The sequence below is a fragment of the Chlamydotis macqueenii genome, chromosome 11, assembly GCF_036417535.1.
Source record: "Chlamydotis macqueenii isolate bChlMac1 chromosome 11, bChlMac1.mat, whole genome shotgun sequence".
NCBI classification, from domain to species: Eukaryota; Metazoa; Chordata; class Aves; order Otidiformes; family Otididae; genus Chlamydotis; species Chlamydotis macqueenii.
In genome coordinates, this window is record NC_141566.1 from 12,525,123 (window position 1) to 12,544,256 (window position 19,134).

Sequence of the window (19,134 nt, forward strand, 5' to 3'; positions counted from 1 at the left end):
TTGAACTCCATGCTCCCAGTGACACATGAAAAAGTCTTGCATCTTGCTTCTCTGCATCCACAACATAGACACATCCTAGGTACACTAGGAGCTCCCTTACTGTATTCTGCACACAAATAAGACACTTTCTTTGACAAGGAGAGCTGTTAGAAAATTCTCAGGGGTTGAACACTTTTTATAGAGCTATGCAACAACTTTTGCACCATGATCTGAAGCTGATTTACTTCAATCCATATGTACACATTTTTATATAAAAAAAAAAAAAAACAAAACAGAAGAGACAACACACCAGATAAAAAAGGCTTAAAATCCACTTTAATAATGCATTCCTGTAACATTCCTCAGACAAACTTAAAACTTGTTAGTGGGACAATTACAGCTTGTGTTCAAACAGTTTATACTAAATGAAAAATCTTGTAGTACTTCTACACAAAAGACAGGCAAGGTTAAGATTATACAAACATTTGTTTCAGTTAAATCTTCAGCATGAGATACAGTATCTTTGTCAAATAGATTGTACTTTACTACCAGTAAAAATAAACAGCGATACAACACATTTTCAAAAAATCCATCCAAACAAGAGCCTCCCAGCCATTCAGGCTGCACATGAGAGTCAATTACTTTAAAGAAACAGATGGTCCAGATAAAGAGAATAAGTACAAGTTAGAAGGAAAAAAAAAACAAACAAAAAAAACCCACCACAACAAAGAATAAACAAACATAAAACCTCCCCCAATTCACTACATGATGGATCATTTGGAGCTATATAAATTTACAGAATCATGGGAGCTGCAAAGTACCCAGATGCTGCCCTAGTACTCCAGAGACTTCCTGTGCTCTTAAGTAAGGTACACTACACAAAAAAAATGCCAAGACGTACTGTAATTTTACCTAGTTTAGTCTCAGGACTCTGGCTGCAAATAGGAAACCTGGAATGGTCAAGCCATTAAGGTCCTTGCCAGATCTTACCGCTACTGAACAACCACAGCAGCCTCCCAGAATTCATTTTTCACATTGAAATTATAGGAATGCACCACATTAAATTTTCTAAAACCTTTACCAGTCAGACAAGGTCCTAGTGTGGCTTTACCAAAACAGGCCCTAATTAACTATTTTTAATATCCCCACCCCCCTCAGCCCCGAGTTGAATCCTGTATGCCCTGCCAAGATTCCTTTCCTCTTTGGGGTGTGTGCAGGGAGTAGCTTAATCCTGTTAGTATCTGCGACGCTTGTTAGGGCCAAAGTCACCCCCTGGATTTCCTCTGTTGAAGGCAGGTGGGTTCCCTCCCATTGCTCCAAGGCCTTCCATTGTACTGCCCTGGCCAAAGCGATCTGCAGGCGGTGGTGGAGTCTTGTAACGAAGACAAATTCAGAAGAGGCAGGAAGAAAAACAAGGAACAACCATTAAAAGTCATTTGAGTTGATTAAAATTCTACCAGGACTCCACAATTCAGCTGACCTTTCTACAAACCTTTACCTCACCAAAAATACCCTCAAAGACCCAAAACTGGACTGACAGGACCATTGCAGGATGAAGTCTCTTTCCCCACATAACTTTTAGTCAAGCATACTGGAAAACAGTTTGCACCACCTCAAAGACTAGTGCCCTGCTGTGGAGCATGTGAGTAATGCAGTCTGGGAATGGAGAACTTCACTTTTCCACCATATTCCTTCAATCAAACTAAATGCAAGTGAGGAGCAGTATACTGACACTACAGCACTGTCACAATCTAGGTGTATACAACACTCCAGTTCCAACATAAGTCTGCAATACTAGTCTTGTGCTCTGACCATATTCTGTTATTTCCATTCCTTTGGCCCTCTCCCAGTTGGGTTAGTGCTATTGCACAGCCTCTTATTTCCAGTAGGTAGAAGACAATCAAAGGATAATTCAGGTTGGAAGGTACATCAGGAGGTGTCTAGTCCAACCTCCTGCTCAAAGCAGAGTCTGCTATGAGGTCAGACTAGGTTAGTCACAGCTTTATCTGGTTTGATCTTGTAAACATCTGTACTGGGTTTGTGTGGCAAGGTTTTGGTAGAAGGGGAGCTACAGGAATGGCTTCTGTGAGAAGCTGCTAGAAGCTTCTCCTATGTCCGATACAGCCAATGCCAGCTGGCTCCAAGACAGACTCACCACTGGCCAAGGCTATGCCAATAAGCCACAGCGGTAGCACCTCTGTGATAACATATTTAAGAAGAGGAAAAAGTTACTGCTCAGCAGCAACGGCAACCTGAGAGAGGAGTGAGAATACATGAGAGGAACAACTCTGCAGACACTAAGATGAGTGAAGGAGGGGGAGGAGGTGATCCAGGCGCTAGAGCAGAGATTCCCCTGCAGCCCGTGGTGCAGCCCATGGTGAAGCAGGCTGTCCCCCTGCAGCCCATGGAGGAGCAGAGATCCACCTGCAGTGTGTGGAGGACCCCACACCACATCAGCCTGTGACCCCATGGGAAGCCTGTGCTGAAGCAGGCTCCTGGCAGGACCTGTGGACTTGTGGGGAAAGGAGCCCATGCTGGAGCAGATTTGCTGGCAGGACTTGTGACCCCGTGGCAGACCCACACTGGAGCAGTTTGTGACCCCTATTCCCCATCCCTTTGTACCACTGTGGGGGAGGAGGTAGAGAAAAATCAGAAGTAAAGAGGGGAGGGCTGGGGGGAAGGTGCTTGAGACTTGTTTTTGTTTCTCATTATCCTACTCTGGTTTGATTGTTAATAAGTTAAGTTTCCCCAAGTCTATTTTGCCCATGACAGTAATTGCTGAATGATCTCTCCCTGTCCTTATCTCAACCCACAATCTTTTTGTTGTATTTTCTCTCCCCCAACATCCTTGGGGGAGGAGCTGCCAGCTGGGCCTAAACCACAACAACATCCAAAGATCAAGACTGCACAACTTTTCTGGACAACCTGCTCCACTGCTTGAGTGTGCTCATGGTGGACATGGTACTTCCTTTGCAGAAGGTACTGGAGGCAATCACTTCCTCCTGCTTCACTCTGGACTGGTGCTAAGTGACTATGTAGAGCAAAGCTGCTTTGCACCAGGATCCTGGGTTCCATTTATTCTTTGTCCACAGGTTTACAGCAGTGATACATATATATATATACACACCTATGTACTATATACACACACACACAATGTAATGTGATACATATATGCATATCATAATTGGTATTAGTACTGTAGATGACTCCATGGTATTGCCTGGTTCTACAGAACATAGACCCAAACTTCAGTAAAATTGTCAATGAAGAAGTCTGAGGGACTCTCAATGCTCACTTTGCTGGCAGTGCAGGGGAGGCGCTAGCAGTAAAACAGCACTCCTACCTTTTCCCCTTCCCTACAGATGAAAAATTCCAAGTAATCATTAATTTTTCTCCTGTAGGACACATCACAAGGAAGGACACTGCAATCACTCCAAGCAACCACAGAAAACAAGCAAAGTAACTGCTCCCTACATTAATAAAAAAACTGGAATACATGGGCCCAGTTACTCCTGAAACCAAGCATATGGCCAGGATAAATACTTTCCAAAAACTATATATTTCTGACAGTTACAGAAACAGCTTATCGATTTTTGGTTTAAACGGTACTATTTCATCATATTGATCTGACCTCACTTCCACTTTCCATTCCTCTCTATCTTCCCCCTTAAATTTCCTGTGTAGTATGCATTCCCTTAACCGGTCCACTGTCCCTACCACTTACGTACAAAAGCTTATAGCCAAATAAAACTGTTCTTTATGACAAAAATAGATCTGTGATGTCATGATAGATCAGGAAGTCTAAGTAGGAAGGTTTGCAGAAAAACTGTTTTTGAGATCAAATTATATAAACTGCTATGAGAAGATGAACTTTCAGGACAAACTTGGCTATCACTGCTGCTATTTCTGATACTGACTGGAAGTGCCGACACTGTGAGAGGAATGACAGATGCCACAGAAGCCAGTTTGTTGTAAAGCTCTGCAGTAAAGTTTAAAACTGAATTAAATATAAAAATTTTAACAGGCAAATAAATAAGCACAACCTCCATTGATTCTTTGGTCTTTACCTCGTAAGCAAATTAGCTGAACTCATTTTAGCATACTTACTATTACCACACTCATTTTAGCCTATTAGCAGAGATAATTGTTTTTAAAACTGGTGATGGACAGAACGTTCCTGAAAGCCTGCAAGAATCCACTCTCAAAACACTAATTCAAAGTGATTCCCTTTATATATTGCCTATATTATTGCAAAGATCTTTAACAAATGTTTCAGCACTAGCTATCTTGGAAGTAAAGTAAGTCGTTACTAGACTTGGCTCAGTCTCCTGAAAATTACCAACTACTATCAAGGCAAGAGTAACTTCTAAAGATTTCAACAGGAGTTAAGCAACAGGTCTAGGTAGACAAATAAGCTTCAACTTTAGCAGCATAGTGCTTAACAATGGAAATAATCTGCATTTTAAAAGTGTGCACAAAAAGCAGATGGAGATACATTACCATTCCCATGGCTCCATCAGGTATCATAGCTCCAGGACCAGTTGCAGGAGGTGCAGCAGCTGGGACGTTGGTACCACCCATAGCTCCTCTATTGTTCATGCCAATGGTACCTGGAAAAGAAACCTGAAGAATAGTCCTGGCAGACACAATGACTGGGGTCTGCTAGTCACTCCAGTGTCACAAAACACAGTGTAAGCTCCCTGCAGTATTATACTCGGGGACAGAGACCTAGTCGATTAACTAGCTTTGCACTATTACGTCAAGACAAACTGATTTTGCATTCCAGTATTATCTGAAACTACAGCAGGCTCTAACACTCACCACCTTCATTAACTACTAAGTCCCCATCGCCTTTTCACTTACTGTGTGGCCTGAAACTCTAAATCATGTAGTCAAAATATGGAAATATAGTAGTCAAGATTATTTCCTAGGCTCAAGGTCTATCACTACATATTGTACCAGTTTCTGTATTAGTACAAACTTCCAAGACACACTATGGGTCTGACAGTAACTTCAACCAAGTCTTTTGCTTACTGAACCAAGTTTCACAAATATACAGTACTGCCTCATACTCAAATTTTGTTGTTTCCTGTCACACGAACGCTTTCTGTCACTGAACTGGGAGAAGATTACTGTGACAGTTTCTAAATTAAGAAGCCAATAAACGTCAAAAAAAAAAAAAAAAGTACAGATTTTGTAAAGAAGGAAAGAAACATGCATAGAACAAAGATGGCCACAGAATACTCTTACCTCCCATACCCATCTGTCCCATTCGCATGTCTGGTGGCTCCCTCTGGAAAAAGACACACTCATTTCAAATTATAAAAATTCAGGCTTTTTAAAAAAAATTAATTATATAAATTCAATGAGTTCTGAGGTTTTACTACTGAAAACTTTGTAGAAAAGTCATTCCCAGGGTAAATTTCAAAAGAAGATCTGAGCTATCTTCACACAATTAACTGCTGAACAAACAGGTCTTATTTAAAAAACACCATTTTTCACAATCATGGTAAAACATCCAGCAGCAAAGCTGCATGTGCAGATTTTACCAAAGAGCAGCATAAAGAGGCATCTGATATCTGGATGGAAAGATCTGCAGAGCAGCAGTAACATTAGATAGAATTAGTTTTGCTACTTCCTCAGCATAGCTAAGCAGCTTTTCCTGTTGAAAAGAATGCAAGCTTACATAAAGATGCAGCACTGTGTCACTTGCATTAAAAGACCAGTTAGTAAGTTCAGTTTCTCTTTTATTAACTGAGTATAAGGGACACACTACAGATCTCCCTCACTGCAAAGCTAGGAGCACCTCCTTACTTCAGTGAGGGTACTACTTTTTCCACAGTGGGAGGAACTCTTTCCCCTGAAGAACAGATTTAACTTCATTTGTAGTCTTACTGCCACTATTTATCATATGAAGGTACTATTATTTAGAGAAATCAGGAATTCTGCTACACAGGGTAATATTAACACATTTAGGTCAGGCACATGATTTTGGCCCTTTTGGGTTTTTAATATATATATTATATATATACATTATATATAGCTACTTTGCTTAGGGGCCAATTTTTGCTAGGATACAAACACTTGCCACCAGTTGCACTGATGCCATTATACTACCTTGATAGCACTACTTGTGCCTCCACAAAGATGTTGGGACTGGAAATTAATTATAAGACAGTTCTTTACGGAACTACAGATACTGCTATTAAAAGACAGGTTACCATACATTTTACATTACAAGAAAGTACTTGACCAACTGACTTTTAAGTACAAGTAATTATCATGCCTGCAGCAGCATCTCAAGTTGTGATCATTACATTTAAGCATGACTAAGACAGACTACAGGCTAGGGATATAGCTAGACATATTACCATAACGGGGTTTTGCAGCAGTACTTCAGGACAGTACATCTTTGTTACTATTAGAATAAAATTAGTTAGCATATATTTTTTCTGAACAGTAAGATAGCTAGCGAGGGTCCCACACAAACAGCAGTGGGACAGTAACTGGGGTAGTTGTACTTCCCAGACTAAACGGTATTAAGATTGGAGGGAGTCAATAACTTAGGGCAGAATGCCCTAAAGATGTAGAGTCCCTCAACCAACAAGTTATGCATTCATAGAAAGCCCAGTGCCATGGAAGGGCAAAAATCTAATGTCAGCATTCACGTATAATGGGAAGGCAGAAGCATTCATACCGCATCAGCAAAATTCCCTTTAAAGCCTTCCTGCTGGCGTCTCATCATCTCTTCTTGCTGCCTTCTCATTTCCTCCTCACGGCGCCTGCGTTCTTCCTCTTGCCTGCAAAAAAGGTCCAAGGGTGCTAAGCACAGCATACACCAACCATTTGCATGACCAAGTTTGCGGTGGCGCCTAATGGGGCTTGTTTGGAAACCTACAACTTAAAGAACATTACTTTGCTGAGGCTGTAAAATACTAGGTACCTCATGATGAAAACAGAAACACGTATGTGCACCAAGACATTTCCAACATCTTCAATTTTAAGGTGTTCATTAAAAAACCCAACACAAGCACATTTGTGTATGTGTCTCACAAGAAGCGGCTGAGGGAACTAGAGTTGTTTAGTCTGAAGAAAAGGAGGTTTTGGGGAAACTTTATTGCACTCTACATCCAGCTGAAAGGAGGTTGTAGTGAGCTGGGTGTCAGTCTCTTCCCCCAAGTACGAAGTGACAGGACAAGAGGAAAGGGTCTCAAGTTGTGCCAGGGGAAGTTTATATTGGATATTAGGAAAAATTTCTTCACTGAAAGCATTATCAATCATTGGAACAGGCAGCCCAGGAAAGTATCTGAGTCATCGTCCCTGGAGGTATTTAACAATGCAGATGTGGCACTTATGGACATCGTTTAGTGGTGAACTTGGTAGTACTATGTTTATGGTTGGACTCTATGATCTCAAAAGTCTTTTCCAACCTAAATGATTCTATGATTCTATGTACACAGCAACTCCCAAACACATACTGATTACTATAATGTATACAAGCCAGACAGTTCTCAAGCCCCTTCCATTAAAGTAGTAGTCCGGAGATCTTCCTGGAGCTTCTCAAAATGACCCTGAGACAAGGAAGAGCTGGAATGGAGAGAGAAATCTCCGAGACTAAGTAACCTCTCAAACAAAAACACAGATGCTAAAATGGGATTTCCCAACCTGCAGCACTGAAGCCACCTAATCACTGCACAGATTCTGATTTTTCTATCTGCCTCAGTCAATGAGCTAAACTGAGACACAGAACTGCAAAAACCAAATACTAATCAGCGGAAGAAACTAACTCTTCCATCTTAAAACAACTGTACACTCTCCCTACAAAAGCACAAAACAGCCTCACTTCAGGTAGCAATTAAATTGTCACACTGAACAATTAAATGCACTGAAGTTTCATTCCATGATATTATGGATTTACAGCATTTCATAATCTGTCCCCTTACCTGAGTTCCAACTGTTTACGTTTTTGTACTTCTTGGTTATGTAATTCCTCCATTCTCCTCAGCTCTTCCTGACGTCGCATTAAGTCTGTAAAAGATGACAGTAAAAAACTAAATCAAACTCATCTTCCATGCCATCTCTAATCAAGTCCTGAACTAGCACCATAATACACAAGAGAATAAGGTAACAGAGCCTCCAGCAATATAGTAACATCTCTCTATTCATCTGCCACTACCATGCTTGGTTACAAACCAAGCAGCTACACCACAGCTCATCTTCAGGGGGTTCTAGCCACTCCACCGAGCTACCCACCCCTGGATGTTGCAGGGCCATGTTCTGATACTGTATTTATCTTTGATTAGTACCTTGCCGCATGAGCATAACTTGGTGCTCATGGCGAGCTGCTTCCATTTCCATTTCCAGCTTCTCTCGAGCTTCTTTGATGTTGCGGTCTACTTGTTCTTGCTGCTGCTTCTCCATTTCTATTAGAGCCTTCCAACGCATGGCATATTCATACTCAAAGCTGCCAGGCTGTGCAAATCGAGGAGGCTGCTCACGCTCCCTGTCAAACAAGGAAGAGCTAGTGAATGCTTCAACAGAGCAAGAAACTAAAAAAAATAGATTTGTGTGTTAAATATAATGGCAGATCCTTTTAGCAGTTAGAAACACATTTCTTAGTGCAACAATAAGGAACTACTTTGTCTTCTACTTTTTCACAAATAGCTATGCCTGAGATACCAGTTTGTCTGCTCCTCAGGAACCATCTTAATGAAAGAAGAAACTTAGACAGAATCTTCCTGCAGGATTATTTATACATGGAAACTGTGTCCTGTCCTCCACCACAACAAGCAACAACACTGCATTCATAAGACACCAGAAGATTATGGGTAAAGACATTTAGACCTACTCTTGAAATAAACAGCCTGTGCTCCTGTCACACATCTCATGGACAGATCCACTCCAGAAACAAACACTGCCCAAATATATGTGTTCATTTCACTAATCTCTGCAGCCCCTATACCTGGGAACATGATTCCCAATGCAGCTTCCCAGCTCCTGAAGCTCTCATATCCCTTACTTGAAAAATCCATGAGCTCACATGGTTTACTAATTCCCACTGCTTGGATCACATGATACCTACTTACACTGGGAAGCTTTCAAAGACCATGGCCTTATACCTGGATAGCTCTACACTCTCCTAATCCTATTTACATAATTCCTAGAATTTTCACTGTGGGTTCAAATCTGTTTCCTCTACAGACTTTCCATAATACTTAGAGCAAGCACTTAAGTCTTTGCTTCAGCTTCACACCTGAGCAAGGAGATCTCACATTATCTCAAACTGACAGGTTTTTTTATTCCTTATGAAAAAAATGTGGAGGCTGCCAGTTTTATCCAGCAGTGTGGATCCAAAACCACTGCTTTATTTCAGCTACCCATGACAAGAGAACAGTGTATGCAATTCTCCTTCCAGAGTCAGGTCACATTTATAGAAAAAACAAGAACCTTTAGTAGCACTCATGAGCCTCCTAAGACTGAGGCACTCGTCAATGTCCTAGTTCACAGGTAGTTTCATCTCCTGTCACATAACAGTCACATACTTGTGATATTGCTGGTTTTTGATGACTAGTTTCTCTGGTAGTCCCTCTTCATCATCATACTGATCCATGGGCTCCACAGTGACAGGTCGAGGGAATCTTAAAAAAAAAAAAAAGGATGAGGTGCTTTCAAGAAAATTCAAGAATGAGCTTGCAGTATACAAAAGCATGCGTACTGTCTGAATTTATAAAATACTTTTAGCACTGTTCAAAGAAATTCAGAGCAGTTGGGGATCTCAACCAAAGTGAAACCAGAAATCACTTTGAATGCTTTTTTTCTTTCTTTCTAGAATAGGAGCTGAACTGTTAATCAAAATCCTTGTTGAATCCAAAACAAAACTGTACTGAAAGAAGAATACTTGCAGTTACTGGTTCAAATTTACAGCTTAACTGGAATCTGACATCCTCCAGTAGGATCTACTCAGCATGAGGTCTTGTAGTCCCTAGAGTCTGGTTCTTCTCCCTTTCCTCCTTTGCTACACGGCCAACCCCGTGCTGCACAAGTCCTTTTTGTAGCTGCCTAAAGTGAAGAGTAACTACACTGCTCCTCACTGGAGGTTGCTGGCTGTACCATTCAGTCATACTCTCCTAGTGAGACCGCCACACTGCCAAGTGCTTTGTAAGTGCCTACTGGGCCCTGTCTGAATTTCTCCTCCCCCCTCCAAAGAAATCCACTGGTACACTTCACAACACAGACATCACACGTGTGTGCTTCTGTCCTCCTGGTTTCTGCTTGCAGAACAAAGTATTTAACAGAAATGTCCCCAATCTCCGAATTAGTTCCCCACTACAGCATTGACACTGCTCATCCTCAGCACAAAGCAGCATCGCAGCTTCTCATTAGCTCCTCAGCCTCATTTGCGAAGTGGCAAGCGGTGCTCAGACTCCAGCAGGAAGGCAGGATATGAGAGGCTAAAATCCCTCCTCTGAAGATCCACAATGTAGCTTTTCCCTTCAATGTGACATATTTCATTATTAATAGTCTTATTTTCCAACGTGAACCAATTCCAACCAGTTTAGCTGTTACTGTCACGAACTAGGACAAACCAGAACAAAACCAAACCATAACTAGAAATAAGCAGCATCCTGGTTTGCTCTCCTAGATATCAGAATCTAATACACTGACAGCTACAAAAAAATTGAATGTTACCCTCAGATACTCTCAATTATACACTGGCAGTGGTCACTTTTGCACTATCACTTAAAAATTTGTTTTTGTAGTTCTTTCAAGATACAGACCTCTGAATCAGCAAAAGCTCCCTAACAGCAATCCTCCTGCAGAGCACTACACACTACACTAGTTATCCCCAAAGAGTCTTAGGGAGAAAAACAGAACAAAAAACAAACAAACAAAAAAAAACCCAAAACAAAAACAAAACAAAAAACCCCCACAAAACACCTGTTTTTTGAAACCGAACATGCTGTGCCATATGCAGGTCTCCAAGGAAAAGGAGAGATGAGAAGCCCAAAGCTTACAAAATTACTTAATAAATTAGCAATATAGCCTCAACTTCAGGAAATATTCTATTCACAATTCTAGATGTATACATAAAAAATACACAGTAATTTTTATTTCCAAGATATCAAAACCAGCTCCCTCTTAATAGTTAGAGCAACAAGCCATGCTCTTTGGAATGCATCTAGAATTAGACATTTACTTGAGCAAATTCACATAATTATGGAAGAACATGCTTTGTTGCCTTACAATATTCAAGCACAAGGAAAACAGTATATTATGGTGAAAACTCCAATCAATCCAGTCTATCTGACCAGCTTCTCTGACAGATCCCATGCCTGCAGTGGTGGATCAGGACTCACCTCTGAAGCGACCCAGAGTGTACAGTTAACACACTTGAGCTTAATTTCCAATAAATTATATGGATGGTGTCTGAAATAGCTCCTGCTTCTTAACAGCTGATTTAATTGCCATAAGAAGGCTTTATTGAGAAAGAGCTTACAGGGAAGCATTATGCACTTACCCCAGTAGCAGCTTCCCAGGTCTGTTTTCAGACCCGAGTTTCAGCACAGACTCATTCTTGTTGAAACAAAGCTAAGTAAAGTCCTCCCTAGGCAAATCACCTACCACTTCCTGCCCCACATCCCATCTGTCCTGCCCTGGTGTTAAGAAACATTGCTCACAAGCCAATGCCACCCATCAACCTGCACACATGCCAGTATAGCACTTCTCACCCTCTACACTTACGTAGTCAGCAGGAAAGATCCATCACTACATCTATCCAGGGCTTTTCTAGCAGCAGGCTTCCCTGAGAACTCCACAATGCCTTTCCCAGAGGATCGTCCTCTGTCATCCACAATAACCACAGCCCTTTCCACCTGGCCAAACACTGAGAAGGCTTCCTCCAGGAGCTCATTGGACACAAACTGAGGCAGGTTCCTGACTGTCAGCGATGCACTGTGGCATGCAAAACGCACTCTCAGCTGCTTCCCACGTAGAGGCATGTTGTCTAGCTCCACCTTTGCAATCTCTGCCAGAGTGCGAGTTTCCTGAAGATAAAAAAAGTTGCCATTAGAACTCCCAAGGCAGTACAGAATCAGCCAGTCACAATCACAGAGTCACAAGCCTATTTCCACTGAACAAGTACTCCATAGAGAGGAACAAATAATCTTCCTATAGCATGGTAAAAAGTGTCCTAACAAACCGTAGCTATTCTCTATTATCAATTATTCTAGCTGAATGGACATGTAGAGAGTTTGCGCAGGGAGGGAAAAAGTATCAGACAGAAGCTTAATCCAACAGCCAGTATGAATTAAGCACACAATTTAATGATCATTATCTATCAGACAACTACATTCAGGCTACAAAGCATGCCTCTAAAAACTAAAAAAAAAAACCCAAAAAACCACCCCCACATAAAAAGAATAAAAATCAAGATTCAACTATTAGCAAGTCTGATAACTGTAAAAGGAAATGCTGATTGTATGAGAATTCATGAAAGACATCCTATGCCAGTCTCACACCTTTTCATTCCTTTAAATCACTACCAAGCAGCTACACTACAGTAAAGCACCCCAGACTTTGGTGTGGGAACTTCATGCTCCATTCACTCACCTTTGGGCTTTCAGAAAGGTAGTACATGAGCCAAAAAAGTCTGAGAACCATTACTCTATGTTGGTAGCTACCTCCCTCCTAACCATGCTTCAACATGATCATCTACAGATTCTCTACCTCAAGAACATTCACTACTCCAATAACACTGCATGACAACCTATGTTCATAGGAATTCCACGTTTACACCCTTCAAGAAAACGGAAGTCCACCTTGTCTACAACAGTATCATGTTAATGTTTTCTTTCTGTTTTCTACCAGTTGATTTCAGAATAACTTTATCAGATATCTCACAAATCCTGCCACAAGATGCCCAAATTAACATGCCTTCTAATAACAAGCTCTAGACAAACATTTGTAGAAGCTGATCCCATATTCTAGGTTACTAAAATCAACAGCAGGCTTAATTCGCAAGATATCTGAACATCTACTACTTCCCATTAGCCATACTCCACAACAGTCACTGCCATAAAAATACCCCAAAGGTAGCAAGTCACTCACCAGCCTGATAAAGCCAAAGCCTTTATCCTTGTGTATGAAGACTTCACCTGCCTTGCCATACTTCTCAAATAACTTTCTCATCTCTTCCTCTGTAATATCTGGGGGTAGATTCCCCACAAACAGGCGGCTTCTTTGGGTGAAGGTCTTTTCACCTGGTTTCCGGAAATTCTTCAGGTCAATAGTCAGGCCTTCATCTGAGGGGAATAAGGTACACAGCTGCTCTACAGTTGGGGGGATAAATTCTATTAGGTTTCATCACAGTGAACACATAGACATAGGACAATATAGGTAACCCCACCCATTCACTTCTGTCTCAAACCCCTCCAGCCATCTCTACAGCAAGAAGGGGATTTTATTTCAGAATGGGTCCATATTCTTTAAAAACAACAACAACAACAAAAAAAAAAAAAACCCCAAAACAAAACAAAAAACCTATGTGCTTGGAGCTCAGTGCTTATTAACACCAGTGAAAGATAGCCTAGAACTTGGAAAAAAAGAACACTGCAGCTTGAAATAACATGAGAGATTTCACTCTACTTTTGGAGATCTGGTCAAGATGACTGGCCCACAAGAAAATCAACTGGAGTCACAATACAGGATTTTGCTATTACGATCTGATTAATCATAGAAAGTCACAGGTGGCCAGCAACTACATTTTTACTCAAAAAACCAAGCCTAAATGTCTAGAAAAATACGCAAACAAGAGGAAATTTTTCCCACACAGATAACATTTGAGATAGCTGTCATTCTGCAAGATGGGATTTGGGATCTAGAGTCCTGAAGAGAAGGCTTGAATGGTGAAAATAATGGAAAAAAACACCCCTAGAACCAGCCGTATCGGTGACACCTCAGAAAAATTGCAAAGTTAATTACAAAAAAATCTATATTCAGTAAGTAATCTAACACTAAACAGGACAGATTGTACAAACATTGTCAAATCCCCATATGCATACATAGTCTCTAACCGTTAATTCAGCAAGAGTCCAGCACAATCCTGGAAGCTCTGCTATACACCAGACACAGAGGTGGCTTTAACATCACTTAACCTTCCTGTGTCCCATTTTCTTAAATCTATACAGAACTTCCCCACACAGGACAGGAAGGCACAGAAAGCAATCCCCTTGCTTTGCAGAGGACACATCTTACGGCTACACATAAGAAATAAACTACAAACATGAGTGGCTTGATTCAGACTACAAAGCATGGCACTAACCAGGAAAGGTTACTCATGCAAAGACAACACGTGCAAGACATGCAGGGACAACTCTTTTACAAGAATAAGAACACCTCCATGGCTAACACTGGGGAAAGGAAAGAAAGAAAGAAAGAAGGAAGAAAGAAAAAAAAAAAAGACCGACAGTATATCTATAGAAAAACAGTGAGAATAAATAATCTACTTCACACAGCAAGAGTGCATAAGTGTTTTGTCTTGTGAACTTCTTCACACCACTGTCAGAAGTATTTGGGGATCATTTGCATGGCCTGTGAATACACTAGGAGGGACTTACAGAGGAGTTATACCACTGTCGCTGTTCCACCTTAAGGAGATCCACTTAAAGGAATCTGAAATACAGTTACTCGCTATAAGCTGATCCCTGCGAGAATACCACAGTACAGCTGTGTTGTATTGTTTCCAAACTGACTGGAAAGAAACTGGTCTGCCACCCTTGTCTATTATCTTCTATGAGCTGATAAGGGGCCTGTTTAACAGGGCCACCTAACAAAAATACACAGAATATTTTTTACTAACCTAGTTATCTCCGCATGTGTGTCTATATAGGTAAATCTGCAACTTTGAGATTAAAAAAAAACCCAGAGGAATCATGCAGAGTGCACATGTGACTTCTATGCCCTTTTGTTCTGAACAATCAAAGTGCCTAAACTTAAAAAAAAAAAAAAAAAAAATTCTAACATAAGTAAAACACTTCCTCCCCCCAAAATGGTAAAGGCAATGCCTTGCAGGCATTCTTCTAAACTATCAAGTTAGATCAGTTGAGGCTCCAGGAGCCATTAATGCATATTGTCTCAGCTCACAAGACCCCAAACAACAGAACATTGATTAATAACAAACCCAGAAACACACTAAATTAGAGCAACAGCCATCACCAATGTCAGCTGGTACTTGAATGCTGAAATATTATTAAGTAAAGCTGGGTATCTCCTGGTTCCTCACATGTAAAAATTAAGTTGTAACAAGTGACTGCAAATTGCTGTAACAATGTTCCTGCTACAACTGTATCTTTACAGATAGTCAATTTATTTTGTTAGTACTTAAGGAAACCTGTGTTGAGAAGCCATCTGATACAGTTGGGAGAAAAAGAAAACAGAGCCAAGGGAAAAGAGGCCACTTCATATTTGTAGGGTTTACAGAAACCCTATTAAAAGTTTAATAGCCTTCTAAACTTCTTAAGCAAGCTTTTCTTGAGAACTTGAGACAAAGAAGGAACCTCTACATCTCTGCTCAGTTTCGGGAACACAAGAAAAACTTACAAACAAATCCCAGTCAAACCTATGGGAGCCACATGCATCTTTGAGTAGACTGAGAAAAAAAAAAAGCAAAACAAAAAAAAACCTAAATCAACACAGCAGCAATTGAAACCACCGTCTCCAACAATGGAAAATCCTGACTACTGCAGGCAAACAGCAAACGTAAGTCGTGGCTTGCTTAAGGACCTCAGTTTCTATTGTCTTAAACTGAAAGAGTGAGTTTTGTTTGTTTCCGCCGAGAAGCGTTGCACCCCGACAGGCCGGCCTATAAACGGGACCCGACGTTACTGCCTGCAACGAGGGCGATCGCTCAACGCCTACCCAAAGCGGGGCCGGGGTCTCCCCCGCGGCGGGGCCAGGACTCACTCTGGCTGTTGGCCTGCTGCCCGTTGGCGGGGATGGACGGCAGCGGGTGCTGCTGGTGCTGCTTCCGCGGAGTATGGTTCTGCTTCTCCATGTTGAAACCCTTGTTGCCCTGCATCTTCTCCACCTAGAAACAGACACGCCCGGTCGGTTGCGGCCCGGAACTCGACCTCGGCTCCCGCCCGCGGCCGCCAGCTCCTGGGTGGCTGCTGTTGCCCCCAGCCCCGCCTCACCGGGGCCCGCCCGCCAAAGCGGCCGCGTGCAGCGGCGGGGCGGGCCGCGCAGGCCGCGGCGGGCCTCAGTAGGGCCCTAGTGGCAGCGGCCGCCCAGGAGAGCCGGCCCCGCGACAGACCGGAACGCAGCCGAGCCGAGCCACAGCCCTGCCACTGCCGCGGCCTCACCTGGCGGCGGACACCGGCGCCGAGGCGGATCACGGCCTCCTCGCCCCACGGCAGCCCAAAGAAAAAAGCGCGCGCGGCCGGAACTCGCGCAGCCTAAGCCAGGCGCCCGCCGCCTGCGCTCCCATTGGCCTTGCAGCCTCCAGAGCCGCGCCGCCACTGGCCGTGCTCACCGCCACTCAGAGCACGGCCGCGGCGGGGTGGGACTAGCCGCCCCAGCAGCTCTCCGCGCGGAGCCGATTGGCTGCGCGGCGGTGGCCGCTCGCCGCGTGCGCTGCCAATCATTGCTGGGGGCATAAAGCTTTAGTGAGAGGCGACCGAGGGACAAAGAAGCCTAACGAGCCGTCAGCGAACGGTGCGCAGGCGCAGTGAGATGGAGGGGGACACGCACGCGCGGCTAGTGCCACTTGCTTTAAAGAGACAGCGGCGGGGGGCGAGCGTGTGCCGCGCCGGGCGCTCAACCTACTTCTCGTCTTGTGCGCTGCCTCTCCTCCCGCGGTGCGCCCGGCCCGGCCCGGCCGGTGTGGCTAGCGAGTGCTAGAGCGCGGGCAGAGCCGTCCCCGTGCCCGCCCCCTTCCCTTAGCGGATGCGCCCCGTTGCTGCCAGCCCGCTCCGTCGGGGCGGTGCTGCCCCGCGGCGGGAGGGCCGCGGCTCAGCAGGAAGAACCGTCCTGCGGGAGCGCTACGGGGGGGTCCGGCCGTGTCCCGGCCCGGGGTCTCGGGAGCGCGGTCGCTGACACGCCCTAGCGGGCTTCGTTTCGCCCCCTGCCAATAAACCCTCCCGTTTCCATCCGTGTCCCACCGCACGTCACCGGAGCGGTGCCGGGCGCCCGTGGCCAGCTCGCTGCTCGGGCGCAGAAGCCTCGCGGCGGCTCGCAGCCCCCGCGGTGCGGCCGGATCCCCGCACCTCCGCCTTTCCCTCCCCGCCAGACCGCAGCTCTTGCCTTCGCTGCGGGGGGGCGCGTCGACCGAGGAGGGGATGGTGCCCCCCTGAGAAAGGAAGGGGGTGGGGCCCTACCGGGAGCGGAACCCCCGAGGGGGGTCAGCCTGGTTGAGGGGAGCGAGGGTGGGGGAGGGGTGCCGCGGGTGGGGGAGGGGAACCCGGGTAGGGGCTGTCATGGTTGGGGGAGGGTAGCTCGAGGGTGTGGGAGGGGGGTGCTGCGGGTGGGAGAGGGCAGTCGGGGGGGAGGAGCACGGAGGGGGGCGTGGCCTGGGTGGGGGAGGGGGAGCGTCGCGGGTGGAGGGGGCGCCCGGTGGTGCCGGGGGCGGGGCGCGCACGGTGAGCGCCGGCCGGGGCAGCCCCTCCTGGGGGCGGTGCCGTGTCCCGGGCCCCCGTGGAGCCCCGCCCGGACGCGCTGTCACTCACCGCCCCGGGGAGACGCTCCAGCTCTGGGGAGGCGGTGGCGGCGCCTGGACCTGACCGGGCGGCTCTCTCTGCGCGCAGGTAGAGGCTGTGGCGGCAGGGCTGGGCCGGGCCCTCCAGGGCGGCAGCAAGAAGGTTAAGGAGGCGGCGGGGGGGAGTGGGGTGGCAAGCCTGCTCCGCGTGATCCGCTCCGCACTTTGCGGGTGGCCGCGCGGGCACCGGCGGGGACTGGGGCGCCGCGTTCGGGCCCGCAGCCCCGGACGTGCACGCCCTCCGGCCCACGCCGTGCCCCGCTGGGGTGCGGCCGCTGCCCGCGCTCGGCTCCGTACTGTCAGTTCGTGCGGCCCCGCTCCGCCACTTCGTTCCGTTCCGGATTTTACGGCCGCCCGGCGGAGTCCGGGCTCTTGCGCCGATTCCGAGCTCTGAACTCCGCTCCACGTTTCCGAGGCCGCCGCCTGCAAGCGAGTCTCGCGAGCCCAGGCCCCACCGCGGCCAATGGGAGAGCGTCCCTCGCTCTGCACAGCCAATGGGGCTCTGCCTCCGCCCCCCCCCCCGGGCTGCAGCGCGCTGAGGTCTCTAAGCGGCGCCTCCATTTAAAGGGGCCGCGACCCGAATCCGGGCTCTGGGTAGAGCGGGCGGCGCAGCGCCAGCGAGCCAGGTACCGAGCGGTGCCGGCCGTGGGCGCCTCCGTACGGCCGCACGGGAGGCGCAGATGGGGCGGCCGCCCCGCGGGTGCTTGGCCCCGCTGGTGGGGGCGGGGCAGGCGCGTGCAGCGCGGGTCCCGGGGCTGCCCACCCCCCAGGATAAGGGGCGTGGCGCGCTCCTGGCGGGAGGGGGCGGGGCCTCCCATGCTGCGAGGGGGCGGGGCTGGCGCCGCTCGACACCCCCCTCCGTGGCGACCGCTTGGGGGCGCTCTGCGCTGGGGGGCACCGGCCCCGTGTCGGGTGACGGGGGCAGACCCTGGTGCGACCCTCACCCCTGCTGCTGGGGGACAGGCCTCGGGGTCCCCTCGTTGTGGTGTGGGAGGCCTCAGTCTGCCACTCGTCCCTGCGCAGCCCCCACCCCGCTGCTGGTTGGCCTCGGGTGAGGCAGGCCCATTGTGGTGCTAGGTGCTGGCTGTGCCCCACACTGTGTCAGTGCGTGGGCGCAGGCTGGGCTCAGGTGTTTGTGGCTCATGAGAGCTGCCCCAGCCCCTAGTGCTCCCGCCCCCCAGGGCTTGTCCCTGTGGGGAGCTACGCTGTGGGGTGGCCGCAGACAGACCCTGGCTGCCCCGAAGAGTGCTGTGCTCCGGTGCTCTACCCCAGCATCCTCCTCAGCTAGCCTCTCCCTGCGCCTCAGGCAGAGGCTTTGGGCGACGCAGCCTTTATGCTGTTGCCATCATGCATAGTAACAAAGTCTGTGGAGCTCACAACATACAGCTGCTGGTCTGTGAACTGGG

At 46.5% G+C, this 19,134-nt stretch overlaps 2 protein-coding genes across 11 annotated transcripts in view; one reads left to right on the plus strand and one right to left on the minus strand.

The window, feature by feature from the left end:
• Positions 1 to 293: 293 nt before the first annotated feature.
• NONO (non-POU domain containing octamer binding) lies at positions 294 to 17,803 on the minus strand. 8 transcript variants are annotated; one of them, XM_086756394.1, is made up of 11 exons: positions 17,700 to 17,803; positions 15,940 to 16,063; positions 13,087 to 13,280; positions 11,722 to 12,023; positions 9,522 to 9,617; positions 8,286 to 8,482; positions 7,923 to 8,007; positions 6,677 to 6,779; positions 5,230 to 5,272; positions 4,480 to 4,589; positions 294 to 1,351 (listed from the first exon to the last, which is right to left on the minus strand). In XM_086756394.1, the coding sequence occupies exons 2-11, from the start codon at positions 16,052 to 16,054 to the stop codon at positions 1,214 to 1,216; spliced, it is 1,383 nt and encodes a 460-aa protein (XP_086612520.1). In that variant the 5' UTR covers positions 16,055 to 16,063; positions 17,700 to 17,803; the 3' UTR covers positions 294 to 1,213. The 8 variants fall into 8 exon arrangements, with proteins under 8 accessions (XP_086612520.1, XP_086612515.1, XP_086612521.1 ...); XM_086756389.1 differs by having other exon boundaries at positions 13,087 to 13,307; positions 15,895 to 16,063; XM_086756395.1 differs by lacking the exon at positions 17,700 to 17,803 and adding an exon at positions 16,338 to 16,489 and having other exon boundaries at positions 13,087 to 13,238.
• Positions 17,653 to 19,134, plus strand: part of ZMYM3 (zinc finger MYM-type containing 3) — a 33,891-nt gene continuing 32,409 nt past the window's right edge. For 2 of the 3 annotated variants that reach the window (XM_086756384.1, XM_086756386.1), the window contains exon 1: positions 17,653 to 17,777. The gene's annotated coding sequence lies outside the window, so the exon portion shown is untranslated. Of the gene's footprint in view, positions 17,832 to 19,134 lie in introns of all 3 variants that reach the window. The other variant, XM_086756385.1, reaches the window with a different exon arrangement.